Source organism: Miscanthus floridulus, chromosome 2, assembly GCF_019320115.1.
Source record: "Miscanthus floridulus cultivar M001 chromosome 2, ASM1932011v1, whole genome shotgun sequence".
In the NCBI taxonomy this organism is placed as follows: Eukaryota; Viridiplantae; Streptophyta; class Magnoliopsida; order Poales; family Poaceae; genus Miscanthus; species Miscanthus floridulus.
The window spans coordinates 53,250,578-53,273,625 of NC_089581.1; the positions used below are offsets into that span (position 1 = coordinate 53,250,578).

Below are 23,048 nucleotides of genomic sequence, written 5' to 3' on the forward strand. Positions count from 1 at the left end.
CATGTCTAGTTACTAATGGTGCTAAGGGTGGTATATTGGTGCACTCTGATTGGTATCACGCTTCAAAGATCCATCTCTTATACCTTAGCATCATTTGGTAGACATTGAGTCCTACATTTTCTATCCAAACATATATGCAAGCTTCAATCCAAACTCTTAACACATATATAGGGGAGCAACTGATACCAATTAGGGTTCATGAAACTTGTTCATATCCTTTTACACATGGTAAATATGCTTAGGCAAGCAACATTGATTCAAATGAATTTCAATTCATATCTTTGTGAAAGGGTTGTTATCAATTACCAAAAATAGAGAGATTGAAAGCTCTAGTTTGGTTTTGGTGAATTGATGAAACCCTAAGTGCTAACCTAATTTATCAAAATGATCATGAGATAGGTAGCACTATTACAAGTGGTGGAGCAATGATGAAGATTATGATGATGCTGAGTCTTCTTCCGTAGTATGGCCCCGTTCGCTTCGCTGAAAAAACCAGCCGAAACACTGTTCTGGCTGATTTGTTATGAGAGAAAAACACTGTTCCGGCTCAAAAAATAAGCTGAAAAAGACGGATTATAAGAGAAGCGAACAATACCTATGTTTCTGGTATGTACCCAGTCGCGAATTTACGACGGCTTCTGGTCAGTTTATTATTAAATATGTATTTCCAACTGGCAGCTGGTAAACTCGTATGCCCTTCTGGTAAACTCGTATGCTGCTGGCATGGCCTTTTTATTCTAAATTCAGAAAATGAGTACAAGGATATATACTTTCATACGTTTTGTAGCATATATACGTCTGAAATAACCCAGTTTGAATATGGGTCAACTTGGACAGGGCTTTGCCCCTGAAAATAAACTCACATATACGGTGCTGATGAATCAATATGAGCATATATGATATAAAGATATATATGAAGTGGATATAACACTGTTAAGTCATCCTTATAGATGAAAAATGCATTCATTCATACCAATATACAATAAGCGTACTATATGGGGAAACACATATACGATTGCAATAAAAGGGCAGCAACAATGCACCAGTTAGTCCGTCGTCTGTGATGAGCAACGAGGAGAATTCAGACAACACATCAACAGTGGAGTCATAGCAATCCCATAAACAATTGACACGGCGATTTATATGGAAAACCAAAAAAACTTGGGACCAGCCGATCCAATCCAAACTTTCACCCTTCTCCACTTCGTGTCAACTAGAGTACATATGGTGAGACCAGGCATCTGACAGGAGGCCTGGAGCTGTCTTTTTCTCGAATGAGGCCTGGAGTTGTCTTTGGCTAATAATATGCACTCAGCAGAACCAAGAGGGTATTTGGGTTTAATTCACATCTTTCTGTACTGGTCAGAAATGCAGATGCTCGGAGACGACCTCTTCTCTGGCCTGCTGGAAGGTGAGAAGGGATTTCGATGGAGCTAGAGGAGAAGTGGAGAGCCCTGATCGAAACGTTGGCAGTCAGCAGTGCCCTGGTTCCAACACTGGGGCGTTGGAGACCTGGAGCTGCTTGTTTTATGAAACACTGAACGTGGGGATGATAGAATAGTAGAAGTATGCTTTATTGCCTAGAATCCATTGTTTTTGGAGGTGATTGTCACGGTCTAACTAGATCGGACAGATTCAGAGGAGCAGAGAGGAGTTCAGGGAGATAGCAAGAACAAGAGTTAGATCAGAGATAGAAACAGGGTTCAGAGTTTCAGTATTCATTTCATAGTCTGAAACAATACACCCCCTTCGGCTTATATCCTGCCCGCGGCCACAGCAACGGCAAATGCCAGCTAAGCAACAGAAGGGCCCACGGCCAACTAACCGACATTAAGCGCTAACAGAATTACAACGGGTCCACCCGTTAGCCACCTACTACTACTCCTTTAGCTCTCCGATGCCTGTTGTCGGACGCCCAATAGTGACCTGGGCCTTACCCTTCCTCTGTATCCTGACAGTGATCTGGCTCTCTCTGAGAAGCATGGGCATTGCTACCACCGCTTCCTGTTTTTTTTTTTTTCACGACCGGAGAATATATCCCGTTTTTCAGTTAAGACGAAGATACCACCCCTTCCTAGTGGGTCGAGTTCTCTCAAGTTATAGATGTCACAATGTACCCGTCAGGCCGTCAGCTGCTGAAATCTCTCTCAGTTAACATCTGAACTTTAAAGAAACGGTTTTCTTCAGGCAACGTTTCTCATTAAGTGTGTGTGTGTGTGTGTTTGAACGCAATTCATTAAGTATGTGTTACTAGATCTACAACATACTTGGATTAAAAAACTTCCTCCATTAACGTTTGCAAGTTACAAAGAAAAAAAAATCCTATAAGGAGCTCTCCTATAAGTACCCTCTGTCTCACCTTGATCCTCCACAGCAAAGAAAAGATTTGCAAGACAACACCATGCATGCCTCACGCACTCGTATGATGCTTCCCGTCGTCCTCTCATTGTGCGCCGTGGCTCTCCTGCTCTCGCCGGTGTCAGCCGACCCGGAATCGCTAGGCGCAGCCGTCGGCGGCGGCGACAGCTGGCCTGTGGAATCACCAGCGGAGGCGCCGACAGGCGTGGCGGCGACACTGAAATGGACAGAAGACGACGTCGCAGACGGCATTGGGGTGCCACTTCCACCGGGGAGGCAGGCGTTGAGGCCTCGCCTCCACACTTCCGCGCTCAGCCCTGACGCGAGGCGGGGCCTCGACCATGAGGCTCGCTGCGGCCCGCGCGTGTCGGTGGGGCGGGGCGTCTCCCAGTGGCCAGGGTGGAAGCCACGCTGCCGTGGCGGCGCCACGCATGACGGTGACGCCAGCGCGCCGGCCGTGCACCGGCTGCCGCCGCTGTTCGACGAGCGGTAGCAGCAGACAGACACACACGATTCTGACGTCAGCATGCTATGTACGCCCTCACGCGTTTGAATTTGAATACAACAAGGAAGGTGTCATTCATAAACAGTTCAAATTTGTTCGCGAATTGGCGACTGATAATGTTTATCCAGCAACGATTTTCTCTAGTTTTGGGTGAGAATCGCAACCGTTTCTTGGTTCCAAACGGCCCCTGAAAATGTTTGTACTCGTCTTCCATGGAAGTATCGCATGCCTGCCAACACATTTAAATAAGAGGACCAAGAAAATATCTGCTAGTATTCACAAAATGAAAAGAAAATATCTGCTAGCTTCTCCCGTGGCCGTTCTCCATGTCAACTAGGAGCAGTGCAGTACTATACTGCGGTTCGGTTTTGCCGTTAGCTACCGGTTTCGCCCCACAGACGATAAAGATACAGCTCAATCAAGATTCATGCTGCAGAGAGAGAGGGAAAAGGAAATCAATGGCTTATTAGATAGCCCGTGCGGCACGTGGGCTCGCGGGCCTGCCTTTTCCCCCGGGCCGATGGTGATCTGAAGCAGAAACGCCCAGCGCCATTGATTCGGTCCCCCCGTGCCCTGACTCCTGAGGCTGAAGCTGCAAGGAACCTCACGTCATCACCTCACGATGTCCCCACCAACCTTGGCACGTACGCGCGCAGCACCGTCATGAATTTCAGTGATCCCGTATTCTCGTAGCGGACTAGCAGCCACCCCAGCCGTATTCCCGGGCCGGGACCCTGCGCGTCGGCGTCGCCGTACGTCTCGCGCGCGATCGCTTGACGGCTAGACGCCACGCAAAATCTCCGCCAGCTCACAGTGGTTTCGTACGTGCATGCTGCGGCCTCGATCGGCGAATCAAAGGCGAGCAGCAGAGCACCCTCGATCTCTATGCGATCCACGCAGAAAAGGGCTGGAGAGGCCAGCCGGCGTCGCGTTACGTATCCTGGCCTCCCTGGCCAGAGACGACGTGCCGGTTGAGCCAGCCATACGTGCAGGCGGCCGCGCCCTTATCCTCCATTTCTCCTGCCCCTGGCCCTATATAATTCGATGCTAGCTGGCTCCACACCACTGAAGAGTCAGAAGATCGAGGCAGCAGTAAGAAACACACGTCGAAGTCGTCGTAGTTTTACGTGCTCCCAGTCCCGTCCGGTGCGCCATGGCACGCAGCAGCGCCTTGCCTGTTGTTTCTTCTCGCACTCTCGTGCTGGTCGTGGTTGGCGCCGTCGTCACGGTGCGGCCGACCCCGAGCACCACCACAGCCGGCGGCGGCCGGCGGCGGCTTCATCACGTCGTGGTGCGCGGGGACGAACTACCCGGCCCTGTGCAACGCGACGCTGGCCCCGTACGCGGCGGAGGTCGGGGCCAGCCCGGCGCGCCTGTCGCTGGCCGCGCTGACTGTCACGCTGGACGGCGCGCGGAAGGCGACGGCCGCTATGAAGGCGATGGTGGCGGCGGGCGCGAGGAGCAGCCACCTTGACCTGGTGCCCCGCGGCGGCCCGAGGCGGCGGAGGACTGCATGGGCATGCTCGAGGACGCCGTGGACCTGCTGCAGCAGTCGGTGGAGGCCATGGAGCGCCTCGGGAAGGAGGAGCCGAGCGTCAGCGGCGGGCAGCAGGACGGGACCGGGAGCAGCAGGAGCGTCAGGTTCCAGGTGAACAGCGTGCAGACGTGGGCGAGCGCCGCGCTGACGAACGACGACATGTGCATGGAGGGGTTCAAGGGCCAGCCCGCCGTCGTGAGGGAGGCCGTGCGGGGGAACGTCGCCGGCGCCATGCACCTCACGGCCATCGCGCTCGCCATCATCAACGCCATGGCCAAGCAAATACAGTAGGATACGGTGTTATGCACGTGTATAGCATGCATGTGGATGCCTTGCGCATATGTACGTACGTATATACGTCTGTGTTTGTGCTGTTGTTGTACGTCTGAGATTAGAGTGGTAGTAGAAATGATCACATCTGATCCTGATTTGTTTAGAGCTGCAACGGAAGAATCACGGATTGATTGTCGTGTGGTGCACCCGTGTCCGGACAGTGCAATGGAAGAATCATGATTAATTTGTTGTCATGCGTTGTTCTTCACTTTTCTAAGTACTGATGCGACGAGCAGACGAGCGTGTCAAATGAGATTGGAGTACTTTTGATATTCGCAACTGGTACTCTATCAGGAGATGTGTTTGTACCACTCAAATCGCACAGGAATACACTCTGCGCGCTGTCAGTAGATTGATGATGAAAGATCAGCAGTACGTGGCTGTCCATTTTACTGGCTCCTAGAACTACTGCACAATGACTAGTACACTTCACACACGCCGAAGCCCTATCCAAACTTCCAAAGGCCAAGCGCTCGTCAGTACCAGCAGCGTGTCAGGAGATCCAGATTTCCATCCAGGGCGACATTCCATTCGACCGCAGATTCACAAGGCATGAACACAGGAAATGGAGACTAGCTACAGGTCATATTCTGAGTCATATTCGCACAACACATTACACATGACAACAAAAAAATATCGACATACCACATGTTCGGCTGCTCATATGAGCCGGTTTATCAACGATGGTATAATATTTTTCTCTACTAACAAATCAGTCGTACAAATCAGCACAAGCGGCTTATAGACTAGCCAAATAAGACCTATTGGCATTCTTTTGTGGCTGTAGCCCTGTAGGCATGGGCCATCGGCAGTTTGCACTCTGCAGGTGACACTAGGATGGTTATCTTGGGCTTTCGACAAGATGCAATCGCACGAACATGAAAAAAAAAAAGAAAAAAAGTCCCAATTACCTCTCTCAATTTTTATGAAAGTCCGCTTTTCCTCCTTGAACTTCAAAACCGGACAAAACACCTCCCTCAACTTTTAAAATCGTTCATCTTACCTCACTAACCTTGTTATAAGCAGTTTTGAAGGTGGTTTTGTCTTTTTCTTTTTTTATTTATTTCGGCTGAATCTTTGAAAAATCATAATAAATCACAGAAAACCATAAAATGAAAAATCTAATTTTGTTGGACTCCACATGAGTAGATCTACACAGTGAACATATAATATGATATACTTTAGTACAAAGTTTTTGATGTGGCATTAGATCTATGTTTTTTTTTGTAATTAATTAGAATAATTCATAGCTGCAGTTTCTATGGTCCAAGTGTGATAAATTTTTTATGGTGGGCTAATTATTGTATGATTGAACTGTAGTAAAAATTTTATACTCATTGGATCATGTATGACTTAGTTATAGATTTATTTATATTTAACGAGCATAAACCTAAATAAAATCTATAACTAAGTTATATATGATCCAACGAGTATGAAATTTTTACTACAGTTTAAGCATACAATAATTAGCCCAACATAAAAATTTCACCACAATGGGACCATAGAAACTGCAGCTATGAATTATTCTATTTAATTACAGAAAAACATAGATCTAAAGTTACAACAAAAATTTTGTACTAAAGCATACCATATTATATATTCATTGTGTAGATCTACTCACGTAGAGTCCAACAAAATTAAATTTTATATTTTATAATTTTTCTGTGATTTACTATAATTTTTCAAAAGATTCAGCTGAAATAAAAAAAAAGACAAAACCGCGTTCAAAACTGCTTATAACCAGGCCATGAAGGTAAGATGAACGGTTTTAAAAGTTAAAGGAGATGTTTTGCCTGCTTTTGAAGTTCAGGGAGGAAAAGCGGATTTTCGCGAAAATGGAGGAAGGTAATACGGACTTTTTCCAAATAAAAAATTCAATAGGACAGTTCCATGGCACTCATGAGCACACACCATGTCCATACACATGCATCCAAGTATCCAACGCATTTGACTACTGCTTAAATTTAAGAGAAATAATTGAAAAGAAAGCTTCAATTCTCTTATTCGTTGAATGCATGTTAACAGACATGTATCACAAATCCATTGTGGGTGCACATAAGCGTGCCATGGAAATAGCCCTCACTGATCCTCCCACCCACCGAACAGGTAGCAGTTGCCGATAGTTGAATTCAGCACATGAAAGCCTGAGTAGCAACTTCCAGCGCAATAGGAACATGGACACAAACATGAAAATGAAATTACCAACACATATGCTCCATTAGCCTTTAGCTTTGCAAAGCGCATAAACCACTACAGATTTTTCATATCCAGTAAAAGGGAAGTAAAAAAAAAAGAGGAAACAAATAACCCATGATTGCAGTCAAAGTTGTACACCAGTTGTCGCTTCGTTACGAGACTATTGCACTTGGCCGATATTTAACTCGAAGTTTGTATCCTTTCTAAGGGGAACAAAGCTAAAATGTCATAGCATTCATGAAGCTCTCTTGGGAGGAGACATATTCTGCAGGAGTCTGGTTGTTGTAGCTATAACCACCATTTGCAGCAGGATACCTAACATGGTGGACGAACGCAGACCACAAAAGTTAGCAACAAATACTTTGACTATAACTTACAAGAGATTTAGCTATAACTTACCAAGAGCAACACGAACCGCATCAAGCATTTCATAGCTTGTGATGGCCTCTGTGTTTTGCTTCATAACCTAGGCAACAACCAAATGCAAATAGCTGATGATATTCATACTCCTGAAAAGCTTGTTGTAATTATTACCTCATAGAGCAAAAAAACTAATTCATACATCCCAGGAGGAATGGAAGCAAAAGAAAACAAAATTGTAGCCTCAAATTGACCAAGACCTAAGATTAATTCGAGTTTATCTAACACTAGAATACTGGCACAAACATGATAGGTACTTTCAGGATGAAATCTGCCTGAGTTATTTGCTGGTGGAATTATTGAGATTAAGATACGTGTATGATGTTATACCTGTCAACTTCTTCAGCCATGTGGGCATGACAATGAAAGGGAATGATCTTTCGCACTGATCGAAATAATAATATCATCCATCCTTTTTCCTTGATCTATCTACAGATATTTTTCTTCTGCCGAACTTGTCAAATCTAATGTGATGCTTATGCTCTATCCTTACTCAATGTGGAGAATCCAGCTTCCACATAGCTGGATTATCCCAAAGATGAAGTTGGCCCTCAATTTGTCAGCCTTATATCTGGTGACATAGTTTTGGTAACATGGATTCACTACCAACACATTCAGCACCAGAGGTATTTTTGCTTTCTCTTTTGTGCTGATTTGATACCCGAATCAATTTTTTTTTTTGGTTTTTGAGTGTTATGCCAACAAAATGAAGCCACCACTTAATGCTCGATTAGTTTATTCAGCAGTATCATAAAGCCAGATCCAAAATTGAATGGAGTCATGGACAACTCTTACATTTTAATCTAACTTAGGCCCTGTTTGGTTCCTAGGGGATTTTTAGAATCTGGATTACAAAAAATCTCAAAATCCTATAATCTCATCCAAACAGACTAGATTCTAGTGGATTTTAACATACAGACACAGATACAATGAAACGCGCTAGATTTTTTTTATTATCCAGATTCTAAAAATCTCTTAGGAACCAAACAGGACCTTAAAAACAGACATGCTAGATAGTCCTGTGCACCTCTCGTTCAAGAAGATTCACGTCAAGCCAAGCCCATGTTGCAATTGCATTGAACTTAGTATCAAACACTACCTATGCAGGCTGAAGGTTATTACTTTGTGTCTCATTCTTGCAAATGTACTCCTCCCCAGGTGGGACTTCAACTTGGGGTTATCTACCTCTAAAGGTTCTACAAAAGGGTACCATTTGCAAAATTTCTACTGCATGTTTGGTTAGTTCACAATTGCACTACCCAATGCCCATCATGACTCTTGAGAATGATCACAATTCTGGTAAGTCATTAACTAACTCCATTGGCAGGACTAAGAACAATAAGACTAGATAATTGCTGCTTAAGCTGCAATCTAAATGAAGTAACGATCTTAATAAGACAAGCTGTTTCATTTAAAAAATGACGAAGGTTGAGCTCATGCTTTTAATTGGATAGCATCAGGAGGCAGAAAAATAATAAACTTGCAAGATATATATTTCCACGCTCATCACTTGCAAAACAGCAATATTCTGAATTTCATAATCCAAACCTTCAAGAACAACTCTGACCGGATAATGCACGTCACAGAGAACGCAACCGCAATTGATGACAAGCTTGTGTAAAGCCGAAGCAGCACTGCCATAGTCCGCCTACGCCCTGTGAATAACCAAATAACAACATCAGCTAAAATACAATCAATAATCCGACAAAGGATGATTGATATGTCATTGGAAAAAGGATATCCTTTGGGAAAAACATGAATGGGGGTGTTATTTCTTTAAAAGCCCGTATGCCAAAGGCATCTAGAGAAAATTTGAAGCTTATATGCGGAGATTGATATAATTTAATGGTTGGTTTGGAAGGCCCATAGTGAGGTAAGCTTTAAAGACTACCAGCTGATCCTAATAGAATGGTGTCCACTTTTACAGAAAAAAAAGAATGGTGTCAACAAAGAGAGCAAGATGATAGTATACCAGCTTTGCTTGTTCTGGCAAACTACAGCAGAATGCTTAATCCATGGCAAGAGTATTGAAAAAAAACCCCTCTCCTATTTTACTAATCAGCAACCAAGAAGCTTGTCAATGAAAAATTGACAACTGACGTAGAATTTCATATTTCACTGCCCATGATATTCTAGTTGACACCTCTTCTTTTTATCAGTGTCAAGGATCCTTTTATTGAACTTAAGACTTGAAAAGTTGTAAGCTCCTATTGCGGTTTTCTTCACTCGAGGCTCAAGATCTAGGTCGGGCTAGTTCTTTTTTGGTGGAAAAAATAAGTATATGGAACTAGCGGAACTGAGGTTAACACAACAATATCACCTAATTCCCCCACCACTATAGCCAGGAATCCCACAGCCACGGACAGCACGGCGAACTTGTTCACCGCCGCCCCCTTGGACAACGACAGCAACAGAAGCGCGCCTCCGGCCACTAGGTGCAGCGCCTGTAGGAGCAAACCACCACGAACACTAATCAGATCAACAACCGCCAACAACGGCAAGAGATGGAGGGGCGAGTCCAGGAGCCAAGCTTGCCGTCACCTGCACGAGGATGAGGCGCGCGAGGCGGGATCTGCCCTCGGCGACCCTTCTGGTACCCTGCAAAATCGCGAGGTTGTGAGAGAGGCGTTGGAAGCGAGGCTTTGGGGGTCTGGGCGGTGGATGCTTACGGGATTCGACAACCATGCGGTAGGAAAAGTCTGAGCCATCCGTGCCCGACGGCCGGCCGGCGCCGTGCCGCTGCATCGCCGTGTCCGACGGTGAGGAGGCTGCTTCGTCAAGGGGAGAGACACTTCGCAGAAGGGCGGCGCCCTAGTCCCCCCGTCTTCGTGTCAAGGCGAATACCAAAAGACGCCTTCTGACTGCAAACACGGAAACTGAGAACGCGAGCAGAAGACACTCGGACGCACAGGCACAGTAGCGCAGCCGCGCACACCACCAGTCGCTCGAGGACAACCACCCCGAGCTCCGGCTATGGAGGAAACCGGCGCCGCCGCCACTGCTTGGGCATCTAATGCCGCCACGCCCGCCCCATCCGAGCCCACAGGATCCTCTGCTGATGCCGAAGCCTCCGCTGATCCTACCGCCGTCGGTGACGATGAGCACGACTCCAAGGAGGTCGTCCTGCGCAGGTACTTCCTCCAGGAGTGGGAGTTGGTCTCCGCGATCCTCCGCCGCATCGTCGCCGGCGGCGGCGTTGCCGAATCCGCCGATGTCCACAGGATCCGCTCTATCGTAAGCACACTTCTCTTCTCCCTATTTCCAAATGCTCCCTGCCGCTGGATCTCTGAGAGGAGAGTGTGTAGCTCTGAAAGCAACATTGACTTCTGTTTGGTTATTTTAAAGGATATAATCTGCTTTAGCGTCTGCTTTTAAATGCACAACAGCCAAATTCGAAGATATCATGTACGATTTCTTGCAACCTTTTAGTCGTCTAGGAGGCAGTTTAAACTGTTTGGTTGAGGTTAATCTGTGAATGCACATTTTATTGCTAATATAGGATAGCAAAAGCTGAGCTTAGGTACAAATGACTTAAATAAATCAATCCTATGTCCTAGAATGATATGTTGTTTAGGAATTACATTCTGCTTTCCCTGGTAAAACAAATGGTTCTGGGAGAGAGTTATGACTGATCTATTACCACCTCTATAGATAAGGTAAGAGGCAAAGTTCCACATGATGTGGAAACTATTAGCATTAGGAAAACAACTGATATATTTGGATAATACCCAGACATCCTATTTCTGACTTAGTGTAAAGAGTTATACTCCCTCTGTTCCAAATGTAAGGTGTTTTAAGTTTTTCTAAGTCAAACATCTTCAAGTTTGACCAAATTTATAGAAAAACATAGAAACTGTCCAGCACCAAGCAAATACTATAGAAAAATCAATGCTGGATTTAATGAAACTAATTTGGTTTTGTAGATTTTGCTACGTTTTTTCTATAAACTTTGTCAAACTTGAAGATGTTTGACTTAGAACAGAACCAAAACACCTTACATTTTGGAACGGAGGGATTATTTTATTTTATTTGGTTCGCAGGTGAATGATATATTAGACATCAACATGGTCTCCTGAGTGCAACTTTGGCCACTACTTTCAGTAACATTATGTTTGTAAAACATAGTAAAGTTGTGCTATTATGAAAGCACTTTTAAGAAAAATCTGTATGTATTATTTTCATATATCCAGTGTTAATATTTGTAGAGCATCAATCTTTGAACTGACTTTTTTAAGTGAACGATTGAAATGACTTTATGCCAAAATTATCATGCTTAAGAGCTTGCATGATAAATGTTATCTTTTCTGTTGAGCAATAGATGGACAAATATCAAGAAGAGGGTCAACTACTAGAGCCATACCTGGAGAACATTGTCTCACCACTTATGTCATTGGTTCGGTCAAAGACAATGGAACTTGGTGCTGGTACTGATGAACTCCTTGACATTATCAAGCCTCTGTGTATCATCATCTACACCCTTGTCACAGTGTGTGGGTACAAGAGTGTCATCAGATTCTTCCCTCACCAGGTTTCAGATCTTGAGCTCGCAGTTGCTCTCCTTGAGAAGTGTCATACAATGAGTTCGGCCACTGCTCTTAGGCAAGAGAGCACAGGAGAAATGGAGACTAAATGTGTTGTTCTATTGTGGCTTTATATACTGGTCCTGATCCCATTTGACATATCCACTGTGGATACAAGCATTGCTACTGCTGATAACGTGGATGGGCCTGAGGTCATTCCACTGGTGACAAGAATATTGGACATCTGTAAGGATTATCTCTCCAGTTCTGGTCCAATGAGAAGGATGTCAGGATTATTGCTTGCAAGGCTCTTGACTCGTCCTGACATGGCGAAGGCTTTCAGCAGGTGATTCTTACAATTATTTTTGTACAACTCACATTCATTTATGTTTCAAATTGCTGTAGTAACTGAACCTTCAAAGGTATCCTATCACTGAAGGATTACCATTATTGCTAAAACAAAGATTTATTGAACATCAATAGTAAACACTTGACCATTTCATTGTACTTCTATTCAACATTGCATTGGGCAATGTTTTGAGTTCTCCTGCTTCTCTTTATTTTCAGTTTTATGGACTGGGCACACAAGTTGTTATTGTCTGTAACAGATGACTTTGTCGATCAATTTAGATCCATTGGTATAGTGGAAGCTTTAGCATCAATATTTAAGGTTTGTATGTGTCTTATTTTTTCAAATTTTAAATATTCTCCACATGTGGTAGATATACCTTTTCCTTCAGACCTGAAGTTTCTCTATTTCATTTTTCTCTTAATAGGAGTTCTTTTACACGCATGATTCTTTTTTGTGGTTGTCAACAGGGAATGGATGTGAGCATTTGCTTTCACAATTACATATCGTTAATTTAGTTTGATGTCTTCCTTTTGGTTCCTCTTCTTGCAGATTGGTAACCGTAGAGCACTACATGATGCTGTTTCTGGTACTTGGAGTGATTGTTCAATTGTGATGAAGACTAATGTCTCAGCCAGGAGTCCACTTCTTAGAAAATTCCTGGTCAAACTGGCCCAGAGAGTTGCTCTCATTAGCTTGCCTCCACGTTCGCCATCATGGCGGTATAAGGTTTTCAATCTCTTATTGTTGCTATAAATAGATCTCAGTATTTCACAATCATGGCTCATATTTTGACTTGAAAAGGAAAAACCCAACCATATGGTGCTTAAGAATTTGTTCTTTTTGGCGCACACAGAGCATCTAGATTGTTTGTTACATGCACGTGTCCTTGTAAAGTTAATAGGACATTTAGTATGAGGTAAAAGTGGTTTATTGTTGCAGTACCTGATACTTTTGTTTCATTACATAGTTCTCCTAAAATTTAATAGGACATCTGACTGACATGTTCTTGCAGTCTGATTATATTGTATGCACCGTGTAGAACTCCAAATCATATCCAGATCATGGAAAACTGTTCAACAAATTTAGATATGCGAACCACTCATAAAGTATCAGTTCTGAAGAGCTTCTGTACTATGCTGGAGCTCCAATTCCTGATCTGTTAAGGAAACATTCATAGGGATTACTTAGAGTACACAACCAATGAAAAACAAGGCGCGATTCCGCGCTCGCCTAGGCGCGCTTCAGCGCTGGGCGGAGGGGTAACGCCTCGCCTAGGGGGATAAGCGGAGAATAGGCGCCGTGCCACCAGATCCAGAGCCGCGCCGCCCGAGGGAGGGAGCTGCGCCGCCGGATCCATTGCCGGGCCTCCCTCCTCCCAATCCCATCAGATGCGCATCCGTTTGAAGGAGAGGGGAAGGGAGTAGAAAGGAAAGGCAGGCCTTGGGTCGTGATGGCGTGGGGGCGCGAGGCGAAGCTGCGGCAACGCACGAAGGCTGAGCCTGCGGCCTGCCTGCCTGCAGCCGACCTCCACGAGAGAGAGAGAGAGAGAGGTCACGGGAAAGAAGGGAGAAGAAGGTCACGGGAAAGAAGACGGACTGCTCGGGCTGCAGATGAGATGTGGATAAGACTGAGCGATTTTGCGACTTGCCCCTCCACTTTGTAAAAAATTTCAGCAAATTTTCTTGCTATGATTTCCTTTACTGATTTCTTACATTCTAGTCCCTAGAACTTCTATTTTTTCACAAGATACCACTTCTATTGCTGTAGGAACTTCTATTTATTCAGCATTTCAGCAACTACATTTATATATTTATTCAGCTATACATGCTGAATGCAAATTTATCAAAACGCCTAGAAAAACGCCTAGGCCTGCCTAGGCGCGCCTAGGCGCTAGGCGATGGGTCACCGCCTAGAAACCGCCTAGCGCCTACAAAAACATTGTACACAACTGCTGATAGGATCTGCTGACTCTGAACAGTAAAGTTCTCATTGAAGGTGCCTTGATTAAACATTTTCAATACAAAGTACTAATTCTTAATTTCTTATTGGGATTAATAATGGGAGTTGTTTCTGCGCTACAATCTGTCAGAAGTCAATTTTGGGTGATTTTTTTTTTGCATAGAAACGCTTCAACTTGCCAATATTTTGTATTTATTTCTGGAAGGAAGTTCATGTATATGCTGGATTCTACATTGGAGAATACAGTACTCTCAGTATTTGAATCTGGTGAGAATTAAACAGATGCCAAGAAATTGTCTTGGCGCATTGGCATAATCATGTAAATGTATCAGCTAGGTGGCAATAAACTACTTAGCTTCATCCAAAGCACATCATGCATTTAACGATGCCACCTGCTTTATTGACTGTTCGTGTGAGTTCCGCAGATGACTAACAAAAGAACGAATTAATCAGTAATTTGTGACATGTTTTACATTTTCTTTTATGAGAATGTTTTCATATTTTGATTTGTTTCTTCAGTCTAGTCTTCTATGTTTCGTAGCTTGTAAGGGGGATTTCTACCACAGGGCTCACTGTTTTAATCTGATGCAGTCAATTAGCAGTTCGCTGGGTGCAAACCTTTCAAGTTATACAGCTGGAGAAGTGTATTCAAGTGGATCAAGTGAACAAGTTAATATTGATCAGATAGGCATGTGTTTTTTGGAAGAAGATATGGATGTTCCAGAAATAGTAGAAGAGATTATCGACTTGCTATTGACTGGTTTGAGGGATTCAGTATGTTCTTATCCTGATATTATGATGCAAAATTTTGATTTTATTTTCCAGAACATGGTGGTAATATTTACGCAGTTATATGATCCCTTATATTGTACCCCATTTTGTTACTTTCTTTCTCTTTGCTTGCCGGCTTATACCATCTTTTCCCTACAAGGACCTTCACCTGCCAGTCTACCTCCACTGCATTTTAAATCTTAACAAATATTCCCTCCGTTTCAAATTGTAGTTGTTCTGGCTTTTCTAGATACATAGCTGTTGCTACGCATGTAGACATACATTATGTATAGACGCGGAGCAAAATGCTATGTATCTAGAAAAGCTAGAACAACTTACAATTTGGAATGGAGGGAGTACATAACATTGCCCAGATTGTCCTGTACTGGAGCAAAAAAAAAAAAAAGCCACACAGCCCTTTATTGTTTGAATTTTAGAATTATTCGACAGTATAACTGAACTTTAAATCCATTAATCAATTCTTGGTTTGATTGCTTAGAATCGAGTTGGTGAAACTTTTCTGTGTAGATTCCTGTATTCTACTATGATTTGTGAACAGGATTGCTTCATACAAACAACACAACTGCCTCCCACTCTAAGGACATAAATGCAGGAGCAATGGTGGTATCTGAAATGAAATAAGTTCTCAAAACTGTGTATATGAGAAATTATGTACACAATTTGAAATCATGATTCACTGCTTCATGTACTTTCTTAGGAAAACAGTAGGGAGTCTGGTCTATGTACTTGCTATTATGATTTTTTGCGTGTTAAAGTACCAAAGTATTATTGGGCCATGAAATGCAATTACTAGCATTTGTCATCCCAGATGAAGTTGCACTAAGGGAATAAGTTTTTAGTTATTCATCTTTCCCATTTAGTCTCAAGCACTGCTGTTTTTGAAAGGCAAATGCTCTTTGATTCTGTGTCAGGATACAATTGTAAGGTGGTCTGCTGCCAAAGGAATTGGTAGGATAACTGCACGTTTAACACCTGCATTGTCGGAAGAAGTGCTATCATCAATCTTGCAACTTTTTTCTCCTGGGGAGGTCTGTGTATAACTTATGGACTTCACAACATCCTTTGATTGTTTATAGATATATCTCAGTTTATCTTAAGCTTGGCTAACTGCTAGTTTGCTCAGCTCTGTATCATTAATGCAATAACTTATGCCTTTTGAACTCTGAAGGGTGATGGCTCCTGGCATGGAGGCTGTTTAGCCTTGGCTGAACTTGCTCGGAGAGGGTTATTGTTGCCTTCTAGCTTTCCTGATGTTGTTCCTGTTATAATAAAGGTGCATAAGTAGCATAGTAGTACCGAACGATGTCCTTTCCTTTATTTCTTTTTGCAATGTTTGCTTAACAAACAGAATATTTCTGAATAGTTAGCTCATGGCTTGTTTTCATGGTGTTGATTTCAATCTGCCGCATATCTTATATGGTGATCGCCTAGAGGTAGCACCAATTGAAGAAAAGCTTGTCCAACATCGGTTGAGGTGGTTTGGCCATGTCCAAAGGAGACCTCCAGAGGCACCAGTGCATTGTGGAGTCCTAAGCCAAGCTAATAATATGAGGAGAGGTAGAGGAAGACCGAAATTGACATGGGGGAGGCAATAAAAAGATATTTGAAAGCTTGGGATATACCTAGAGATCTATGTTTGAATAGGAGTACTTGGAAAGCAGCTATTGAAGTGCCTGAACCGTGACTTGGGGCTCTTGGTGGGTTTCAACTCTAGCCTACCCCAACTTGCTTGGGACTGAAAGGCTATGTTGTTGTTGTTGTTGTTGCATATCTTATATGGTTACCTATATTTGATAACACATTCTAATTTCTAAGGCAGTTAAGTATTTATATGTTTAGTGCTGGTTCAGTAAGACAAGTTTACTGTCTCAATTGATTTCATGATGCAGGCTTTACACTATGATGTACGAAGAGGTCCACATAGCATTGGGTCACATGTAAGAGATGCAGCAGCATATGTATGTTGGGCATTTGGTCGAGCTTATACCAATTATGATATGAAGGCTGTCTTGGAACAACTTGCTCCCCACCTTCTAACAGTTGCTTGTTATGATCGAGAGGCAAGCTTATTTCTTATTTACATTTGTTGCACCCAGATGTTCTGCACTTGATCCCATACTATTTTGACTACATTATTTATCTTACTGATCCTTATTGTCTATGTGATGGTAGGTTAATTGTAGAAGAGCTGCTTCTGCTGCCTTTCAAGAGAATGTTGGAAGACAGGGAACTTTTCCACATGGCATTGATACTGTGAATAGGACAGATTACTTTGCACTGGCTTCCCGATCAAACTCTTATCTGAATGTTGCTGTTTCTGTTGCTCAGTACAAGGAGTATCTTTATCCCTTTGCAGATGAGCTACTCTGCAATAAAATAACTCACTGGGTACATACTCTGCAATTATTTATGGTTTGAATGAGATTGCATTTTCAGTGTTTCCAGATTCCACACTTTTTACCTGTGCCGCAATTGCTATTAACTTCTCGAGTTTCTGCACTCCTTACCTGGAACTGGTAGCTGACTTGGGAAACTGAATTAAAAATCATTAGCAATGTAAATTCCCTGTAGTGATACTTCTGTATATTATTTTTTGAAAATAAAACTTCTGTATATTATTGCTGCAGCAATTAAGCTACTTTTTTTTTCTTTTGTCTTATGACACCAATTTTGTACTGCCTTTCATCAAACTTTATCTTACATTTTTTAAGTTTTCTCCCCTCTTCTTTCACTTGTGCAGTGCTTTAATGACAATTAATCTCTTGGGCCATTGTTTTTCATAAATTTGGACACAGGAGATGAGACTTGCTATGTTTCAATACATTGTTTAGGCTGACTTCTCTTCCTTTATAGGAGAAAAGCTTAAGAGAGCTGGCAGCTCAGGCCCTTTCTTTGCTTGTACAATATGATATGGATTACTTTGCTGGACATGCCCTTGAAAAGTTAGTTCCGTGCACTCTATCATCGGACTTGTGTACTCGACATGGAGCCACTTTAGCTGCTGGCGAGGTTGCTTTAAAGTTGTACCAGCTTGGTTTTACCTTTACTACAGGTAAATGGTGGAATTGCCATGCATATTATTCCTTACACTTTTGCAATACTTATCATTTTCACGTTTTAAGCTGCTTACCTGGAAAGTGACCTTGCGTCTTTATCTTTATTTTGTAGACATGCAGAAAGCTTTGGCAGGCATTGTTCCTGCAATCGAAAAAGCGCGCCTTTATCGGGGCAAAGGAGGAGAGATCATGCGCTCCGCTGTTTCTCGATTCATTTCATGCATTTCTGTAGCTGGGATATCCTTGAATGACAAAACAAAGAAAAGTTTGTTGGAAACCCTTAATGAGAATTTGAGGCATCCCAATTCTCAAATACAGGTGAAAGTTTGCTTTTTTCTCGATGTACATTCAATCAGAGTACCCCCCCAGTACTATCATCTTACTCGTATTTTCTCATTCGATATGTCATCAATCCCCTTTTTGTTTGTGTACCTGTACTTTCCGGATACTGTACTAATATGATACTAGCCATCTATGTTTGTAGACTGAATATTTTCTTTCTTTTCTCAATTTGTCCAGTGTGCTGCTGTTGAGGCATTAAAGCATTTTATTCCAACATACCTGGTATCTTCTGGTGAAAAGATTGCAAGTGATATTATTTCAAAATATGTGGCACTTCTAGATGACCCAAATGTGGCTGCAAGACGAGGAGCGCCGCTGGCCCTTGGAATATTACCATACAAATTCTTGATGTTGAAATGGATGACTGTCATGAGTAAACTCTGTAGCTCATGCATGATTGAGGTAATGGAATTACCTATTAGAAGAAAGATAAAGCATAAGATGTTGCTGTTAGAATGACATTATCCTAGCCATTACTGGCCTTCCTATCTCAGTCATTACTGGTCCTAATAGAAGATCATATCTTCATGTACTTTTGTAGCCTATATTAATTAGGCCAGGTTAGAGGACACTAGAGGATTTTCTTTATTCTTTCCTTGCATGTACACTCATTGTTATATAAGTACAGTCTACAGCAATAGAGAAATTATTCTTCCTACCTTTTTTCTGTTGCTGTTGTTTTAACACTGGAAAGAAAACTCTGGTGTGATCTGTTTTGTAGGATAAGCCCGATGACCCTGACGCTGAAGCGCGTGTGAACTCTGTTAGGGGGCTAATTTCGGTTTGCAAAACACTAACAGCATCTTTTGATCAGAGCTCAAATGGTGGAGATTCTCTATATGCATACATAAAAGATTATGTCATGCGAGCTTTATTTAGAGCACTCGATGATTATGCTGTGGACAACAGAGGAGATGTCGGTTCTTGGGTACGTGAAGCAGCAATGGATGCACTAGAACGTTGCAGCTTCATCCTCTGCAAGAGAGATATTGTTACATTGAGAGCAGCATCAGCTACTGGCCATGAGTCTGAACTGGGTGATATGGAAGTAAATGCAAGTAGTACTGCACACCGGCTATTTGATTCTGGTATTGCACAGGATCTGGTAGCAGGCATTGCAAAACAAGCAGTTGAGAAAATAGATAAGATGAGAGAAATAGCTATCAAGACCCTGCAGAGAATTCTGTACCACCAGGAACACCTCATCCCATTTATACCACACAGGGAACTGCTGGAAGAAATTATTCCCAACAGCACAGATTTGGAGTGGGCGGTAAGTGATAGTGAGAACTCATGGAAGAAAATGAGATCTAGTTTTGGCACTGGTTTATTATGACTAGTGAGAGCTACCTGTCCTGCCTTTAACTTTGATATTGCCCAGTATCTCACCAGATTAGTTCTCTTGCTCCAGAAACCATAGTCATGTTCAAAATGAAGTGCCAAGGGGTTTGAATCTAAAGTAATGGAATTTGACCTATAAGTGCATCTTTTGTTTTTTTTAATGATGCTGTTTTCTATGAACCTATAGTTGCCTTTTGAAAATATTGCCTTAATAATTATTTACAACATGGATTATTCTGTCGCCAATTTGTGGATATTATTTGACTTGGTGGTGATGTTGTTAACTCGTTGACATTTTACCTTTAGGTTCCTACTGTATCATATCCACGATTGGTGAAACTTCTTCAGGTCAGCTATTATAGCAAGTCTGTGCTCTCAGGGCTCGTGATTTCTACAGGTGGATTGCAGGAGTCTTTGAAGAAAGCTTCAACGACAGCTTTGGTAGGGTATCTCCAAGATTCAGAGATCAATACTAATTGTGAAGGGAAAAGTAGAGAGTATCTATTGAGTTGTGATCTTCTATGGGTCCTCCAGCACTACCAGAAATGTGATCGTGTAATTACTCCCACATTGAAGGTAATAAAGGCTTATCTACACTGTCTAATGACATTATATTTTGAGCCTAAATATTTAATATGTTGTGTGTAAATGCTATATTGTGGTTAGGCTTCCAATAAAGTATATTACTGTTGATGTACTGTTAGCACAGGGCTTTGAAAGCTTTTTTGTGGTCGTGTATCTAATAGACGTGCTCTCCTTCAGTAGTAGTTGATGTAATTTTTTCTACCTTCAAACTCATATCTATTCATTGTTATGTCATTATGACTGGTGCTGCTAATTCAGTTTTGTTTCATGATCTTAAATAGTGAAGTACACATAAGTCCGCATTCTCTTTTCTCCCACATTTGATGTTATACATATTTTATTTTTAGAAAATTATAGTGCTATGGTTCCAAATATGTGAAATCGTGAATTGTAGTGGCATATCTCCAAAACATGACATTGTAATGGCACAAATTAAAAATATATATTTTAGATCTAACAAGAGCCTTATATTTGCAGACTATTGAGGCTCTCTTCAGTAAAAAGATTTTCTTGAACAAGGAGGTGAGTTTACTTCAGCAATGAACATCTAGTAGCAGATAAACAAAGATGATTTCCGTTAGGCTGCAAAGACATAAGAAGTGGAACCTTACAAAAGTTGGGCATCATCATCTGATAACATCAAACGATTAATGCACCATTCGTTGTTAGTGCAATCTTCAATAACTTACAATTTCACCCTTAAATGTACTGGGAATAATACTACATCTAGAAACTTAGTTATCTCATGTTGATCAAATGCTTTTACTGCCAAAAGAAAACTTTGCTCGCTTTCATAGTTATATTTACAATGTTTTTTTATGCCTTATGTTTTTTTCCACATTTAACAGGGGTACAGTGAGTTCTACAGTAGACTGGTAGATTCGGTGGGCTCTGAGCTGAAGGGATCCAAGGATTTCACAAAGTTATGTGCAGGTCTCTCAATCCTTGGATACATTTCTTCAGAGTCAGATGGAACTTGCACTAAGGCATTTTCTCAACTCCTCACATTCCTAGGCCACAGATACCCCAAGGTAACATTTATCATTTCTTGCCTGAGAACGCAGAACTTGACACAAGGATCAGCTGAGCTCAAATACTCTACAATCTTACAGATCCGAAAAGCTGCAGCCGACCAGGTGTACCTTGTGCTGCTGCAAAATGATGATCTTATTATGTCGGGGAATATGGATAAAGCCCAGGAATTACTTGCGGAAACATGCTGGGAAGGAGATGTGGAGGAAGCAAGGCGCAGGAGGTCAGAAATCAACGAGATGGCTGGTTTCAGGGTCACCACCACACAGAAGTCTGGAAACCAAGAAACAAGAACGGTTGCCACTTCGACTGATGAGAACAAATCTTATTCGTCATTGGTCGATTTCAGCGGATACTAAGGATGATTGGGGTTTTGAGATTTTCGTTGGCCTCCCATCCTATTTTTTGACCAAAGGTTTGTACGAGTGTTGCTCTCCGCATCGAACTTGTACTAGTGCTCACTATTGAATATCACTATCTGTTTGGACGAGTTGGGTTGTTTTGAGATTTCGTTTTTTTTCTGGTGGGGTGGGATGGGTGTGTGTGGGTGTTGGGTGGTTGGGTGGGGGGTGGGGGGTAGATTAGTTGTACTGTTGGACGATGTAATTTTGTGGAAAGTCTGATCAAAGTAGAAGTTGTGCCTACATGCCATTTGCGAACCTTTTCATGTAGCTCGAAGATCTGTACTGTTTGACGAGGTCTTTCGGTAGCGTATGACCTGGGTTCTAAAATGAAAATTGAGAAGGCATTACATTATGAAATTTAAAATCATAAAAAAAAACTCAGAGAATAGTCACGGATGGCAAGTTAGAACAACCACAGGCGAAGTGTAACTCATTTAGTTTCTTGTGGTGAAAGTATACATGTTAGTGGGTACCTATTATCCATGTTAAAACCTTGTAGAATATGAGTATTTTTTTATGCATCAGAAATGGGTATGAAAGGTATAGGGAGTGGATTATTCATAGGTAAGTCTTTAGCTCAATTAATCATCTATTTATTAGAAATAGGTGGATCAAATAATACAAAGTATGTAGGACTCACATGTTGATCTTGCTGCAGTAATCTGCACAAAGTGCCTACTGTTGTATCCAATCATCTGCAACAAATTTTATTTAATTTCGTGAAAAAATAGTGTGGACACGGTATTTTTTAATTTTAGGGTCTAATCTTTTACGTAAGACTCACATGTACTCGCTCTGGTTCTCTAAAACAAGTCGTTTTGAGGTTGTCTAAGTCAAATATTTTAAACTTTGACTACAAATAACTTCTTTTGGGTTGAGTTTAAAAATATGAAAGTGATGTAAGTAGATTTATCTTGAAATGTAGTCTCATAAAAGTATATATTGACTATATTTTATAAATATTTTATAGCAAAAAGTTACAAAGTCGTTTCTTAAAGACCGTGTCGATGTCCAAAACGACTTGCTTTAGAGAACCGGAGGGAGTATATATCTGGCCACATTAATCTACCCCTATTATAAAGAGTCGTCTTGAACTAATTTTAGTCAATTTCGTGAAAATTTTAATATGTGAACGTGAAGCTTCTAATTTTAAAGTCTAGATTTTGACGTGGTAAGCACATTTAAATCTACTTCCACCAGTATCCACAAAGTAGCCAATGTCATACCAAGTCATCTCAAAAGGTTTCAATCAATTTGGCTCAAATTTTTATGTTTGAACGTGAGATTTTTAAATCTAGTCTTGTTAATCTACACAA

The 23,048-nt window shown here is 42.0% G+C and overlaps 3 protein-coding genes and 1 pseudogene across 5 annotated transcripts; 3 read left to right on the forward strand and 1 right to left on the reverse strand.

The window, feature by feature from the left end:
- Positions 1 to 2,401: 2,401 nt before the first annotated feature.
- Positions 2,402 to 2,851, forward strand: LOC136540928 (uncharacterized). The gene has a single exon (XM_066532966.1). The coding sequence runs from the start codon at positions 2,402 to 2,404 to the stop codon at positions 2,849 to 2,851; it is 450 nt and encodes a 149-aa protein (XP_066389063.1).
- Positions 2,852 to 4,016: 1,165 nt separating this feature from the next.
- On the forward strand, positions 4,017 to 4,927 carry LOC136538801 (21 kDa protein-like; annotated as a pseudogene).
- Positions 4,928 to 6,926: 1,999 nt separating this feature from the next.
- Positions 6,927 to 10,190, reverse strand: LOC136524155 (uncharacterized). Its single transcript, XM_066517620.1, has 6 exons — positions 10,015 to 10,190; positions 9,891 to 9,939; positions 9,670 to 9,793; positions 8,898 to 9,004; positions 7,329 to 7,395; positions 6,927 to 7,244 (listed from the first exon to the last, which is right to left on the reverse strand). Exons 1-6 carry the CDS (start codon positions 10,092 to 10,094, stop codon positions 7,165 to 7,167), a joined length of 507 nt encoding a protein of 168 aa, XP_066373717.1. The 5' UTR covers positions 10,095 to 10,190; the 3' UTR covers positions 6,927 to 7,164.
- Positions 10,191 to 10,199: 9 nt separating this feature from the next.
- LOC136524137 (tubulin-folding cofactor D-like) lies at positions 10,200 to 21,851 on the forward strand. Of its 3 annotated transcripts, none has more exons than XM_066517600.1 (17): positions 10,201 to 10,583; positions 11,668 to 12,215; positions 12,437 to 12,539; positions 12,771 to 12,947; positions 14,772 to 14,954; positions 15,884 to 16,000; positions 16,141 to 16,245; positions 16,862 to 17,032; positions 17,145 to 17,360; positions 17,826 to 18,024; positions 18,141 to 18,346; positions 18,548 to 18,772; positions 19,092 to 19,643; positions 20,018 to 20,287; positions 20,774 to 20,818; positions 21,145 to 21,327; positions 21,409 to 21,851. In XM_066517600.1, exons 1-17 carry the CDS (start codon positions 10,323 to 10,325, stop codon positions 21,685 to 21,687), a joined length of 3,840 nt encoding a protein of 1,279 aa, XP_066373697.1. In that variant the 5' UTR covers positions 10,201 to 10,322; the 3' UTR covers positions 21,688 to 21,851. The 3 variants fall into 3 exon arrangements, with proteins under 3 accessions (XP_066373707.1, XP_066373697.1, XP_066373701.1); XM_066517604.1 differs by lacking the exon at positions 10,201 to 10,583 and having other exon boundaries at positions 11,696 to 11,773; positions 11,878 to 12,215; XM_066517610.1 differs by lacking the exons at positions 20,774 to 20,818; positions 21,145 to 21,327; positions 21,409 to 21,851 and having other exon boundaries at positions 10,200 to 10,583; positions 20,109 to 20,269.
- Positions 21,852 to 23,048: the final 1,197 nt, after the last annotated feature.